Source organism: Diadema antillarum, unplaced genomic scaffold (assembly GCF_040938485.1).
Source record: "Diadema antillarum isolate AM-2024a unplaced genomic scaffold, OU_Dant_1.0 seq00001007_RagTag, whole genome shotgun sequence".
Classification (NCBI taxonomy): domain Eukaryota; kingdom Metazoa; phylum Echinodermata; class Echinoidea; order Diadematoida; family Diadematidae; genus Diadema; species Diadema antillarum.
In genome coordinates, this window is record NW_027271844.1 from 172,466 (window position 1) to 186,143 (window position 13,678).

General features: G+C 38.3%; 1 protein-coding gene across 1 annotated transcript in view; it reads left to right on the forward strand.

Moving 5' to 3' along the window:
* The window catches only part of LOC139742577 (protein unc-45 homolog B-like), a 53,989-nt gene that overhangs the window by 12,533 nt on the left and 27,778 nt on the right, over positions 1-13,678 (forward strand). Inside the window, exons 6-16 of the mRNA XM_071653108.1 lie at positions 381-549; positions 1,787-1,948; positions 2,258-2,426; positions 3,403-3,565; positions 4,345-4,574; positions 6,476-6,617; positions 7,411-7,551; positions 9,068-9,183; positions 10,336-10,516; positions 12,220-12,335; positions 13,441-13,558. Of these exons, the coding sequence (XP_071509209.1) occupies positions 381-549; positions 1,787-1,948; positions 2,258-2,426; positions 3,403-3,565; positions 4,345-4,574; positions 6,476-6,617; positions 7,411-7,551; positions 9,068-9,183; positions 10,336-10,516; positions 12,220-12,335; positions 13,441-13,558 (1,707 nt within the window). The remainder of the gene's footprint in view (positions 1-380; positions 550-1,786; positions 1,949-2,257; positions 2,427-3,402; positions 3,566-4,344; positions 4,575-6,475; positions 6,618-7,410; positions 7,552-9,067; positions 9,184-10,335; positions 10,517-12,219; positions 12,336-13,440; positions 13,559-13,678) is intronic.

The window sequence follows — 13,678 nt, forward strand, 5'->3', positions numbered from 1 at the left end:
TGCCTGATAAACCGATTTTTGAGGTATGTTGCCACATAGGTCTAATTTGTATAAAGTGTATATCTCTCGAAACGCTTAGCCCTCTTTTTTACACATTGTATGCACTTTTAAGTACATACATGCGTGTAAAGTGTTAAATAAGAATGATTATAGTGACAGGGCTGGATTTTAAGTCAAAATTGATGAAATTTGTTGGTTTCTTATTGCTTTTTTCTTGTCATTTTAGTGATTTGTTAGCTCAATAAAGCTGAGTTAAGTTGATGGAATAAGAATTTAAGCAGGCAAACAGACAACACACATATGCACACACACTACTAGCACCTACACAACTTAGCTACTGGTACACCTGACAGTTTTCCTTGTCTTCTCTCTTCCATTAGGCCATGGCAGTTATTAGGGAACTCACCCTCCCGACCCTGGCCGAGTACTTCGCGGTGAACTCCGAAGCAATCACTTGCGCTGCGGCCGGAATCCTGCTGACCGCCATCCAGGCCATGCTGGTTCCAGACAAGAACCAGGCCAGGAACAGTGATGCTGCTCTAGTACCAGGTACTGTTTGTCTCGGTCCTGGTCCTTGGCATGCTACCCTTTAGCCCATGGAGTACTGGGGGAATTTCGCCCCAGAAATAAGCTTTAAATTGGCACCCCTAAATCTTATGGCATATGTTTTATCGGAGAAAACCAGAGTAAAAATTGACTGAACACAAAGATAGAAAAGTTGATATTAAGAAAAGTAGAATGTACAAAGTTTACAGGATTTTTAAATTTTTATTGGCATTTTGAGAGAGAAACTAAAATGAAAAATCTCTTAAAAACGTAGCCAATTTAAGATTCAGTAATGAATTTATCAGCGAAGAGGTTTTGGTAATTCTGCAACTGAAAGAAACAGTTATGAAATTATATCAACAACACAGGGCTTGGAGGAAAGTATGAGAGGAAAAAAAGTGAATGTATCTGCATTAACTTAACTAAGTGGTACATTTTTTTCATCTGTGCAAATGTTATAATGCTGTTCGTTTCATGGTAATATGGGTTTTGTTTTAGTGCTATTGACCCTATATCAAACATGCTGATTTCTCGCCTTTCTCATGTATCAAATCTCTGTTCTAAATTTTTGCCGGCTCTGTCTAGTCTAAAAAAAAAAATTCATTTGTCATCGTGTTCCACTTTCAGTATGAAATTTTCATGATGTAAAATGAACAATAATCCCTGCAGACTCTTGCATTTACTTGTCCTCACAAATAGTCATAAATGAAAATATAAGTATGTAATGCATACTGTCATATTTTCAATGATTAATTATCCTTTTTTTCCCAAAGAAAAAAAAATGATCAGTTTACCTTTTATTGATATGCTAAGTTTTCATTATGAATTAGTCTTAAGTGACTATGGGAAAGTACTCATCTGTGATGAATTTAAGATTTGCTGTCATCAAATCCACAGGTGCTGAAAACTCCAAGTTTTCAATTCAGAGAATGCAATATTACTTTTGTGTCCCTGAAAAAAGACCTCTACAGACAACCCAACCATTCTAAATTTGGAGGAAAGAACCAGAATAAATTTCGACCATTCCCAGCTCTTCTTTCAATTAGAATTTGTTATTCTCCCTGATAATTTTACTACACACTTCTATCTGAAATGCTGTTTCCTGCTTCGGAGCCAAATCATCGCTATTTTTTAGTCAGAAAGGTTGGAAAGTCTGCCTTTATGGCCGAAGCCCAGAAAATATATGTCAACCTTTTTCGAGGGTAATTAAAATGTCTCTCCTCTGTATTCAACATGACAGATTCTTCGCAAGAGTTCAAAGGTCTCCTCATGTTCTTCCTGGGTCTCCTGACGAGTTCGTCGGTGTCAGGCTATGGCCGCGATGCCGTCATCGACATGATCATCAAGTTCATTCCCAAGAAGGAGGGAGCAGGGAGAGCAATGGCTTTTCTCACAAATGGAGGTAAAAATTCAACACGTCCTAAAATAAAACCCAACAGAAATTACCCTCACATGGCTCTTTCTTCTGCAAGTGCCCCATGTTTCAGTAAAATTTTGCTGGATAGATATTCAAATGAGCGATTCTTGTTTGAAACCATTAGTCTTTCTTTTTGTGCTCAGTTGATATCCCAAATCTTAGATTAAAAGTGAGATGTACTTTGATATTATTCTACTTGTATTTATTATGAAAATCCAAATTTGAATATAATCAAACGAAGATCTTCACGTCTTAGTGTACAGTACATATGATTTTGATCGTCCGCTAAACTAGGTCTGCACAAGCTGTTGACAGTGGCTGGTCAGGTTCCTGCACTCAAGCGTCTTCCAGTGACTCCAAACACGCAGATGCATGCGTCTGTCGCCCTCGACAAGCTCTATTGTGAGATGCGGGGGGACAAACAGAGGGCGTACTTCCAGGATTTAGCAGACAAATTTGTCAGGTGAGTAGAGAGGTGATACAGAGAGAGAGAGAGAGTAATTGTAAAGTGTAGCTTCCGTCATTTAAAAAAAATCTAAATGATACTTATTTCAGGTGTCAAACTAGGTTTGTGTATCGTTACACAACATTTACTCCTGTGACAATTGCTCCAATCTGATTTTCTCCAAGGACTTCAGGTGAGGGTTAGGGTTTGATAGGGTTTTGGATTTTGTTTCATGTGAGGATTAGGGTTAGGTTTAGGGCTATGTCTGTGGGTAGGTTTTATGTTTGGCTTAGTGTGTAGATGTCTCATGATCGAGAGCAATTGTTCCACGAGCAAATGTCATGGAACCTTATAGCCTTACTGTAAGTCCATGTTGGGACTTAAGATTATTCCAACTTAGATCAATATTTATGGCTCTGACTTGCATAATACCAATGTTGCTTTGCATTATGAAATAGTGAACCACAATTCCTTTCAAGTATTTGCCATTGAGATTTTGCTCCTGCTATGGTCTGATTTGTTTGTCTTAATCTTTGCCTACACAAAAGTTAATGCAATAGAAAAGAATTCTGTCATATATTCATTCCATCTGACACACAGATAGTTTACATTACATTGTTTCCATTACAGTTTTTGACGTATCATTCCTTCAGTAAATGACTTTTTGAAGTTTTACATGACAAGAGCACAGCTTTGCATCTTTATAATTTTCCAGTTAAAGTTGAAAATGAACACTGTTGAGTCCAACAGGATTCCTGATGATTTTGTTTGATATCCCCAATGAATAATTCAATTTGAATGCCACTAAGTCCAGTATGATTCCTGATGATTTTTTTATTTTGATATTCCAGTGAAAAATTCAATGTTAATACCTTTAAGTTTAATGCGATTCCTGATGATTTTTTTTTTTTTTAATATCTGCAGTATTCATTCAATGTAAATACTGCTAAAAAAATCCAACATTATTCCTGTTAATTTTGTTTGATATCCCCAGTGAAAAATTCAACGTGAATACCATGGAGTCCAACATGGAGGTCCTGACCGCCATCTCGTCACTCATCCAGGGTCCGACGGAGGTCGGCAACAAGCTCCTGAGCCGTGAGGGTGTGCTTCAGGTCATGATTGCCATGGCGGCCAGCCACGACGTCCTCCATCAGGTGAGATTTGGAAGTGCGATGACGGTGACATAACCTCTCCTCCTTCTCAAAGAGTAACATACTAGAATGACTGTAGATGCCAAATATTTAGCGAGTCTTATTTTTTTTTTGTTGTTGCAAATTTGGACTTTTCATTTTCATTTTGTATCATTTCGTCGGCGGTCATCCGAACCGTCGTAGATGCAATTTTCACGTAAGAATAACATTTGGAGATAATTGCGTTTAAAGTTTACGCATTTTTTTGATCATGATTGCTTCACTTTTATGTTTGGCGTTTGCAATTATTTTTGTAATACGTAATAATATGATTCTTAGTCGAACGTGTGATGTATTTGTCAAATTATAATGTTAGGAATTATTCGAGAAATTGCAAGAGATCTACATGTCCGTTTTTTCGGTTTGCAAAGACCGTTGTCGATTACCACGTATACGACAGTTTTGTTGACCATGCGCACTGTACTTGCGGTCAACGAACCATTGTATATGAAAAGATTACATGCAAAGTCAATGCGCCTGATATACGACGGTTCGTTGACTGTTTGGACTGTGTTTGCGGTCATCCGAACTGTCGTATATAGGAGGGGACACTATGCACCTATGGGGAAATGAACAAACTGAAATGATATGACTCTATAAAAGAGATAATTACATCAAGTTAGAAACTGAAAATTTCACATTATGTAAAACGGAATGTAAAATGGAATGTAAAATGGAGAATCGGAGGATATGATGGTTTGGACGACCGCCAAGGATTTGTTTGTTTTTCTTTTCCACCCTAGAAAATAGCCCTGGAAGCTATCGTCCATGCTGCGGGCAAAAAAGAGCACTGCACCGGAATCTTACAGAACAGCGTGACCATCCTAAAGGAACTCTACAAGTCTGGCAACGAACACATCAAGGTGAGGGCGCTGGTCGGTCTCTGCAAGCTGGGGTCCGCCGGCGGAACGGATTACAGCCTGAAGTCGTTTGCGGACGGATCGACACTGAATCTCGCCAAGGAGGTGAGAGGGTGAGTTGAATTGTTTATCTTTGGTTTGTATTGTGAGCTGGTCTTCCATTATGGTAGGCTTTTACTCAAACTCCCTGGGAAGTATTCCAGTTATAATATTAAAGAGAAGATTTCTGAAATTAACGTGGAGTGAATTAATGCAGGAATATTTATAGTAGAATACATCGGCAAAGTTGGAGGAAAATCGTACAAAATTCATGAATTTGTGAAGTCTTGATGCCACCATCACTAGATATTAAAGAAGACTACAAGAGTCTGTCACATCACTGTGACAATGATATAAAGGACATATAGAAAGCATTCCTCAAAATTTATTTTTATGAAAAGGACACATTTCTTTTAACCCTATTCTAACTGGGCTATTTGAGACCAAGTTTTTACTGGGGGGGGGGGGGGGGGTCAATTTGACCCCTCCTTCAGATCTCGGCCGCCGATTGCGCGATCGCCGCAAAATTTTGCCTGTATATAGAACCGGATGTCAACGACAAGATTATGTGGTCATACAATAGAAAAGATTTGATTCTATATTTTTTAATAAATTAATTATGCAAATTTACGCATGAAAATCATATTTTCACCTATAACTCCATTAAAAAGATTGAAGGATTGCTAAATTTTTGTGTCAGAGTTCCTCAAGACATATCAAACAATTTTCTCATAAAAGAATAGCGCAATCAAAATCAGTTTCTTTTGTTTTGTATTGTTTTGTTAATTTCTTATGTATTTCTTGTTTTTTCGACCTTTTGTTTTCTATTGTTTTTTTTGCCAAAATTTGTTGCAGGCACTTTTCCAAGCTGATCTACATTAGAATTGATTAATTTCAATGGTTAAAAGTTGAAATAATGTAATTTATATCAATTAAACAAAAAACACAATTTGCATTGGATTTGCACACAAAATCATGAATTTGAGCTGTTTTGGGGTTGACATGCATATGCAGAACATTGCGTAACTTCAGAATGGTGTACCCGGACATCGCAAATTTGGTCTCAAAATATGCGGGAGACTTCAATGAAAAGAGTCATGAAACGCTGCGGCAAAATCTTTGCGCGTTGCGGAATCGTGGCGGGAAATGTCGAGGGGGTGGGGGTCAATTTGACCCCCCCCCCCCCGTTAGAATAGAACTTTATTTCTGAAACAGGTATAAGAGTCAATTACTTTTTCTGTATTATAGAAAAGTGAAAATATTGAAAATATGAATTCTCTTTTACATTTTCTTTATTCCTTTGTTCTGCAGTGATGTCACAAACTGGTGTAGTCATCTCATCCAGCGATGGCGGCACCAGCACTTTTAAGATTAATAGCTTTTGAACAGAGCATCCAAATTTCCTCAAGCTTTCACCGATATGTTGTGTTCTACTAATATTGCTGCATTCACACAATCCACATGTATACCGTATGTCCCCCCAAAATTACAACGTGACCCTGCTGCAAGGATAATTTTAAGTATATTGAAACAATTCAAATACAATTTCAGGGTATGAAACTATAACATATTGCCCACATCTTACAGAAAACCCCGTCTGATTTGCTTCAGTGGTCAAAGAGAAATGAGGAGATTTGTAGAGCATGTCAGGGATCCCTTCCCTCCAAGTTCTATCCATTGTGTTCACACATTATGCAGTTCCAAGAGCATCCAAGTGCTAAACTTGGAAGAATCAGACTCATGACATGCTTTACAATGTTCCACATTTCTCTGTGACCACTTTATGAATGGGGACTTTTGCAAAATATAGCTAAGATGTTATGTTTTAAGACCCTGAAGTAGCATTTAGACTGCCTAATGATATTGGAAGTTATCAATGCGAACATCCTATTGTAATATTTTTTTGTACTGGGGTTGATTCTGCTTTCATGCTATCCTCTCTTTACCTTTCTATCTCTCTCTCTCTGCTTTGTAGTTTTTTGGTCAATGCCCAAAAGGATCATGACCTGAAGAAGTGGGCAGCAGAGGGCCTAGCGTACCTCTCCCTCGACGCTGATGTCAAGGAAGCCATTGTAAATGACTCGGAAGCCCTGGTAGCACTTGTTGAACTTGCAAAGGTGAGCCTTGTCATTTTCATTTCCCTAAAATGTCTTGTAACTAGAATAATGAAGTGAATTTTCACTTCGTATATACTCTGCCACCAGTGTTAATAGTTGTATTTGTACCTACTAAATTATTAGTTGATTGCGATTAAAATGCTGGTTGTATTAAATGTGCTATTGAATTTACTGAACACAGCAAGGTATTCTTAAAGTGTTGTGACAGTTAAGACAATGTGCGATGTGGCTGTGATGCAAAATGATTTCATGCTGCGTATTCACATCCAATACATTTTGATTCCATGACATTCAGGGCTATGTATTTTATGCACTGTCCTTTAAAACTGTTCATGTGGTTTTGAGATATAATGTTTATTATATTTTAACTGTGTGCAGATGAATGCTCCTGCCATCTGCTAAGTCGTTCTTTGTTAGTGTTGAAATATAATGACAAGTAGAATAGTATGCAATTGAGTGCCACTACGCTGTACTTTGCTAATTGGTTGTCAATATAGAGATGTGCTTATATTTATGTGCACATAAAGATGTAGGTGTACCATGACAATGACAATGAGAGACAACGTAATAGATGATGATGAACAACAACTTCAATAATTTATTTAAGCTGACGATGTGACCTGTGCAGTAAACTTACTGGAGTGGAGATTTGACGTAAAAATTATATCATTCTTCAATTACAATTGTATGGTTGAGTGATTTATTTCATGATAATGTTGGTGACATACAAATGCATGCTGCTGCAGTTCTCTGATGTGACCTTTGAACCCAAACCTGCCCATGTATGTATCAGACAGCGGACAAGACGGTGTTGTATGGTGTGGTCTCCACCTTTGTCAACCTGACGAACAGCTACGACAAGGAGAAGCCGGACCCCCAGCTCGTAGAATTGGCACGCTATGCCAAGCAGCACATACCTGAGGACCATCCAAAGGTAACGTCTATCTTTCTCTAATAATAATGATAATGATAATAATAATGATAATAATGATAATAATGATAATGATAATAAGGTCTTATTTACCCAGGGTAGCCTCTTCAGTGTTGCCACTGATCTACCAGAGGGCCCTGCTATTATTATTACCGTAGCATTGACAGGTACACATTTATACACTTGGGTCGAGGGGGACAAAGTGGGTAAAAGCATCTTGTCCAAGGACGTAAGCTCTGGGTGGGATTCGAACTCGGGTCCTCCGATTGGGAGGTGGGAGTCTTATCCACTATGCCACAGCACATAGCTTTATGGCGCTTGCCACAGAAAGCAGTGATAATGTAAAAGAGGAAACATTTTGCTGCATGGAACTTTAGCGAATTGGAGCCGATGGCCTTCTTTGCAGCATGAAGCTTTCATGAATCGCCACTGGCATTCAATGCATTGTCTGGACAAACACTTTCACATGCATTTTCTTTTGCAAATCTTTGTTTCCTTGCAAGATTTGCGATAAAATTTATGCATGCGAAAATGTGTTGGGTTTTTTTCAGTAATTATCAGCTGGGTAAACAGTGCTTATTTCATGGGTTTGGGAGACTTTGATGACAAATGTGTCAACCTCGTATCAAGAAAGGCATTTGACCTTAGCGGGGGTTATAAAATCCTTTTTCGTTGATATTGTTTTATACTGTCACTGCAATGCATCTACCCCAATAGCACATTTGATACTTTGCCAAGTAAGGTAATAATATTTGAGCATTTTAATCATTTGCATTAAATTAGTTTTTAAGAATGTAGACACTTTTGAATTGTTTCTTGGCATCATCATAATGTAAAAATGGAAATTTATGACAAGTTGTTGAATAAAGTCAGTAAAGAGCCTGTAGGAAATGGAATTTTTAGTAAATGTCATGACTAGAAAGAGTGAAACTAAAAGTGGCTTGCACAGAACAGTGGAATACATGCAACTGATTCCAAAATTGCACTGTTTCCAGGAGTCACTAACATTATTACCCTGGGATGAATCAATGTTTAGGAAAAACAACAACATCAACAACAACAACAACAACAACAACAACAACAACAACAACAACAACAACAACAACAACAACAACAACAACAACAACAACAACAACAACAACAACAACAACAACAACAACAACAACAACAACAACAACAACAACAACCAAATTGTAGTAGCTATTTATTGAGCTATTCAAAGTCTCCATAAACTTCAAATATTTTTTTGACAAGTGACACAACATTTGATTTGCTCCTGTGACAGTTGCCTCGGTCTTGTTTTCTCCAAGGACTTAGGGTTAGCATTAGAATTGTGATAGGGTTTCAAGTTTAGGTTGATGTGAGGATAAGGATTAGGGTTAGGGTTATGTTAGTGGGTGGAATGTGTGTTTTGCTTTAATAGAGTGCAGATATTTCATGGGAGCTGCATTGTGGCAGGAGCAAATGTCATAGAACCATTTTGACCTGTTGCAATATTTTCAATGTTTGCTGTTTCCAGGATGACAAGAAATATTTGGATGCGAGAATGAAGAAGCTTCTTAAAGCTGGCATTGTTCCCGCTCTTGTGTCTCTGTCAAAGACGGAGAGTGAAAACAGTCGAGAGCTGCTAAGCAGGTAAGCCCTTGGTCTTGGAACGAATTGTGACATTTTAAACTCTTCGAGCCCTCCCCGAAATGTTTCTATTAAAATCTTTTCAAACTTCTTCTGAATGTGTTGCTTGAAGTTAGAAATACATGTAGCAAGAGTTGAAACTTTTAACTTAATCTGTAAGGCAATATGAAGGTTTTGAAATAATATATATATGTATATATATATATATATATATATTTTTTTTTTTTAATTTCTTTTTTTTTTGGGGGGGGGGATGATGTTGTATGTATAGATGTGCATGGAAAGGGGCTTTCTGTTCGTGAATGAAATATGATGATTTTGTTGGCCATTTTGAGATTTGCAGACTATGGAAGGGCCATTTATGACTTCACTTATCACCATCACTATCATTGTTATCATCATCAGCATTACTCTCAAATCTGTCTATATATAGTGGCCACCCAAGGGAGAAGAAAAAAAGTGGCCATTGTAGATAGGTGGCCACTCTAGACAGGGTCGTTGACATGGAATTTCACTTGGGGGATTCTGTTTAGATGTCGCATATGGCAGGTGGTCGCTATAGACAAGTTAGACTGTACTTTCATTAACTCTTTATGTGCCCCGTTCGCACGCCCGACTCAGTCATCGGCGTGCCAACTTCGCATATTCTGCTCAAATGCACAAATCTGCCCAAACCAATCAATAAATCGCCAAATGCCACAGTACAATGAAAGCATTTCTCGCGGGTCAGTTTCTGTTACACGTAGCTTGCATTTTATTTAGTGATTAAATATCACCCGGTGTTCCTTACGGGATTTGAAAGTAAATTCCTAGTTTCTGTCAATGCTTTGTGTGCAAAAGTCATGCCTCTACAACAATGCAGCTACTGTTCTTTTGAAAGAAAATAATCATAGATTTGTCAATGCAATTAACACCAAAGTAAAGTTAGACATTTTCTGTACAACTTTGCCCACTACATGTCGAGGGTAACAACAAATCTGCTAAAGTTACATGGATTTGAAAAAACAGAATGTTTTCCCAAAGCAGGACTACGTTGGTGTCTCAGAATAATGTGGCACACAGGGGGTTTACACCATGGCACATAAAGAGTTAATTTCATTGTAGTTAAATTTGACTTCAATTTGACATTTTCCTCTGCTGTATGTGTTCTGTCAGGGTCTACCTGGCCTTGGTAGAGGACACGGAACACAGAGGGCTCATGGTCCAACAAGGCGGGGCCAAGGCGCTGGTCCCTCTGGCCAACGAGGGAACCCTGGAAGGCAAGACCAGGGCTGCCCAGGCCCTCGCCAAGATTGGGATCACCATGAACCCAGAAATAGCCTTCCCAGGACAGAGGGTGAGTGTGAGAATTCCACTTGAGCTTGGATGGTACCGAAGAGGTTATATGCTCACTGCCCATATGTGGCCAACTATACCGGATGTCCCCCACCCGAAAAAAAAACAAAACAAAAAAAACAAACAAACAAAAAACAAAAAACTGCAATTGGATTACTGCATTCAAGGAATAATTTTCAAACTCAAATTTGATTAGCGATTTCAGCTGATGAACAATATTTCAAATGGTATCATGTACACTTCTATGGAAGAAAACTGCTACACAAAAGTTAGTTTGTGTAGCAGTTGTGTAACAATGCGTAGCAAATTGCGATGCAATACCAGGAAAATTATTCCCTGGCATTGATAACTTTCAATATGATCAAACTGTTGAATGCTGCTTCAGAGTCTAAGCATATAACATCTTTCCTACATTTTGCAGAAAATCCAATTCAGTTTGGTGAAGTGGTCACAGAGAAATATGGAATGTTGTAAAGCATGTCATGGGTCTGTTTCTTACAAGGTTGGCACTTGGATGTTCTTGGAACTGCATAGTAATGTGTGAACACATTGGACAGAACTTGGAGGGAAGAGATTCCTGGCTTGCTCTACAAAGATCCTCATTTCTCTTTGATCACAGAAGCAAATCGAATGGGGGTTTTCTGCAAAACGTGGGTAATGATTTATAGTTTCATACCCTGCAATTATATTTGGATTGATTGACTATTTTTGAAGTCATTGTGTGGAGGGTCCCATTGTAATTCCTTTTTTGACAGTGGTATAAAATTTCTGTGATTATGAAGAGACGTATATATAGAAGTGCCCTATTTTGTAATGGCAGACTGCGGGTGCTCTGTGCACTGAGCGCACAGTTGTACATTGCGTACTTGAAATTTTGAACTTTTGTGTGAGTCTGCACTCCTTAATTTGGCTGCTCCTTGGCCAATAGTAGGCTAGCAGGGAGTGCTGTCCACCATGATGGGCAAGCCTACTTGCGTGCCTCACTGTGCATATTACGGGGCAATTGCACATGGTGTATTGAGAGTACGCACTCTGCTAATTGATGTTGGATCATATGTTGCTGATACTGTAAAAGTGGATATTTTCGCGTGACTAGTTTTTTGCGCTTGGCCAGGTAAGAAGAGTTTCACGTGTTTTTAATTCCGTGGAATCAAGACACCAACTCCGGGAACATATGGCACGCAAAGATATCCACGTGCCTATATTTTTGCGCTAGCTTCTGGTTGTGCGAAATGCGCGAAAATTTCAACACCGTGAAAATTTCCACTTTTACAGTAGTCGTACAGTGATTCATTAGATCAGCAGTCAAGATATTACTGTATATGGCACAATATATTTCATAGTTCAAAATGAAAATATACAAAATTATTGCCTCCAGTTACAGAATGTAAATGTACCTCATTTTGAAGGTGAAAAGTGGCAAACTTTTTTTTTGGAAGTGAAAGCACTTCTGTTTCTAATTCCTTATACCCTCATTGTGCTTCTAGATAGTGATTTCCACTACTTGTGAACTTATCTCACAAGTCCAGATTTGCAGAATATGCTCACAGAGTGTCTGGTGTATACAGCATCTCCAATGGGTGGGACTGAAGACAACATTTTTAGAATTTGTTATGCATGACTCAGCTTTTGTGCTGTCCCTAACATTTATTTCACCTCTTCTCCCCTCATGCTTCATGTCCACCCCCACTCCCTCCCACACAGCATTTGGAGGTGGTCCGACCTCTGATAGCTCTCCTTCACATTGAGAGGACGGGCCTCCAGAACTTTGAGGCCCTCATGGCTCTGACGAACCTCGCCGCCATGAACGATACCGTCAGGTACGTGGCTGATTTCTCCTACGCTTGGCGTGCCAAGAATTCATGATGATAATTGTTGTCTGTAAGGTTAGATTTTATCAGGGATTTGAAAAATTGAATAGTACAAGTAGGTCATTAAATCACATTTAGACACTTGTAGGAAGGTCACATTTTTTTTTTTTTAATGCGGTAATTTTATGTTCTATACAGAGATTTGCACTTCTCTATTAATAGCTATCTCAAATGCAATCATTGTTATAATTCTGACCTTCATCATTCCTTTTTCCCCCTTTAGGCATCCTAGTTTTCTTTCTTTTCCTTCTAACTTGTTCTTCTCAGTCTCTTCTTTTTTCTCTTCCTTGTCTTCTTCAAATTCTTCTTCAGAATTTCCTCCTCATTTCTTTTTACCTCCACTATAAAGGAAGGGGGTGATATGTTTTCATCAGCGTTGGTTTGTTTGGTAATTTGTTGGTTTGTTTGAATGTTTGTTTGTCTGTGTGCAAAATTTTTGACACATTTGGATAAAACTTGCAGGAGAAGTTGACTATGACACAAGGGATAGATAAATAGATTTTATTTGTGATTTTTTATGGATTTTATTAAAGAATTTTGATATTTTGGCAGGTAGGGGCAGTGAGCGTGGGAATTCAAGCTGCATATTTTTGAGGTTTGCATACGCGCACTAAAGTGCGTGCTAATTGCTCGGGCAAGGCACCATGCAGGTGGAAGTTGATAACATACGGTGTATTAAACAAAAAGGCTTTTATAGTGGAAAATCGTGCGATTTTCAGCATGTGGAAATGAGCTGCTTCGCAAGAACTGCTGTATCCATTTTTATGAATTTGAGGTGTTTGAGATTCAATCTTCTGAAAAACAAAGAAAATAATTAAGACTCATTCGGTAATCTTTACACCTCTTCAAAAGTATTTCTTGTCATGTAATGAGTGCAGTTTCTTTAAAAAGATTAAATTTTTCTCCATTTGATGATGATCTTACTTTGAAATATATGAAAATGACAATTATCCATTTTTGCATTCAAATGCTTCATATGTTGTTATTGAAAACATTATTCAGGATTTCTTCATTTCTTAACAGAAACATGTTATTGTTCTCATTGACACTACAGGAATAGGATCATAAAAGAGGAAGGCTTTTCCCAAATAGAGAACTACATGTTTGAGGACCACGACATGATCAAGAGAGCTGCTACCGAGTGCATGTGCAATCTAGTCTTAAATGAGAGGGTGAGTCTCTATGAACCATCATAATATTGGAGTGACAGTGTTTGCACGGATGATGATACATAGAGTGCGTGAAACATGAATGGAAGTGCAGTCAAGTCACAAATGATGAAGCAATTCTCT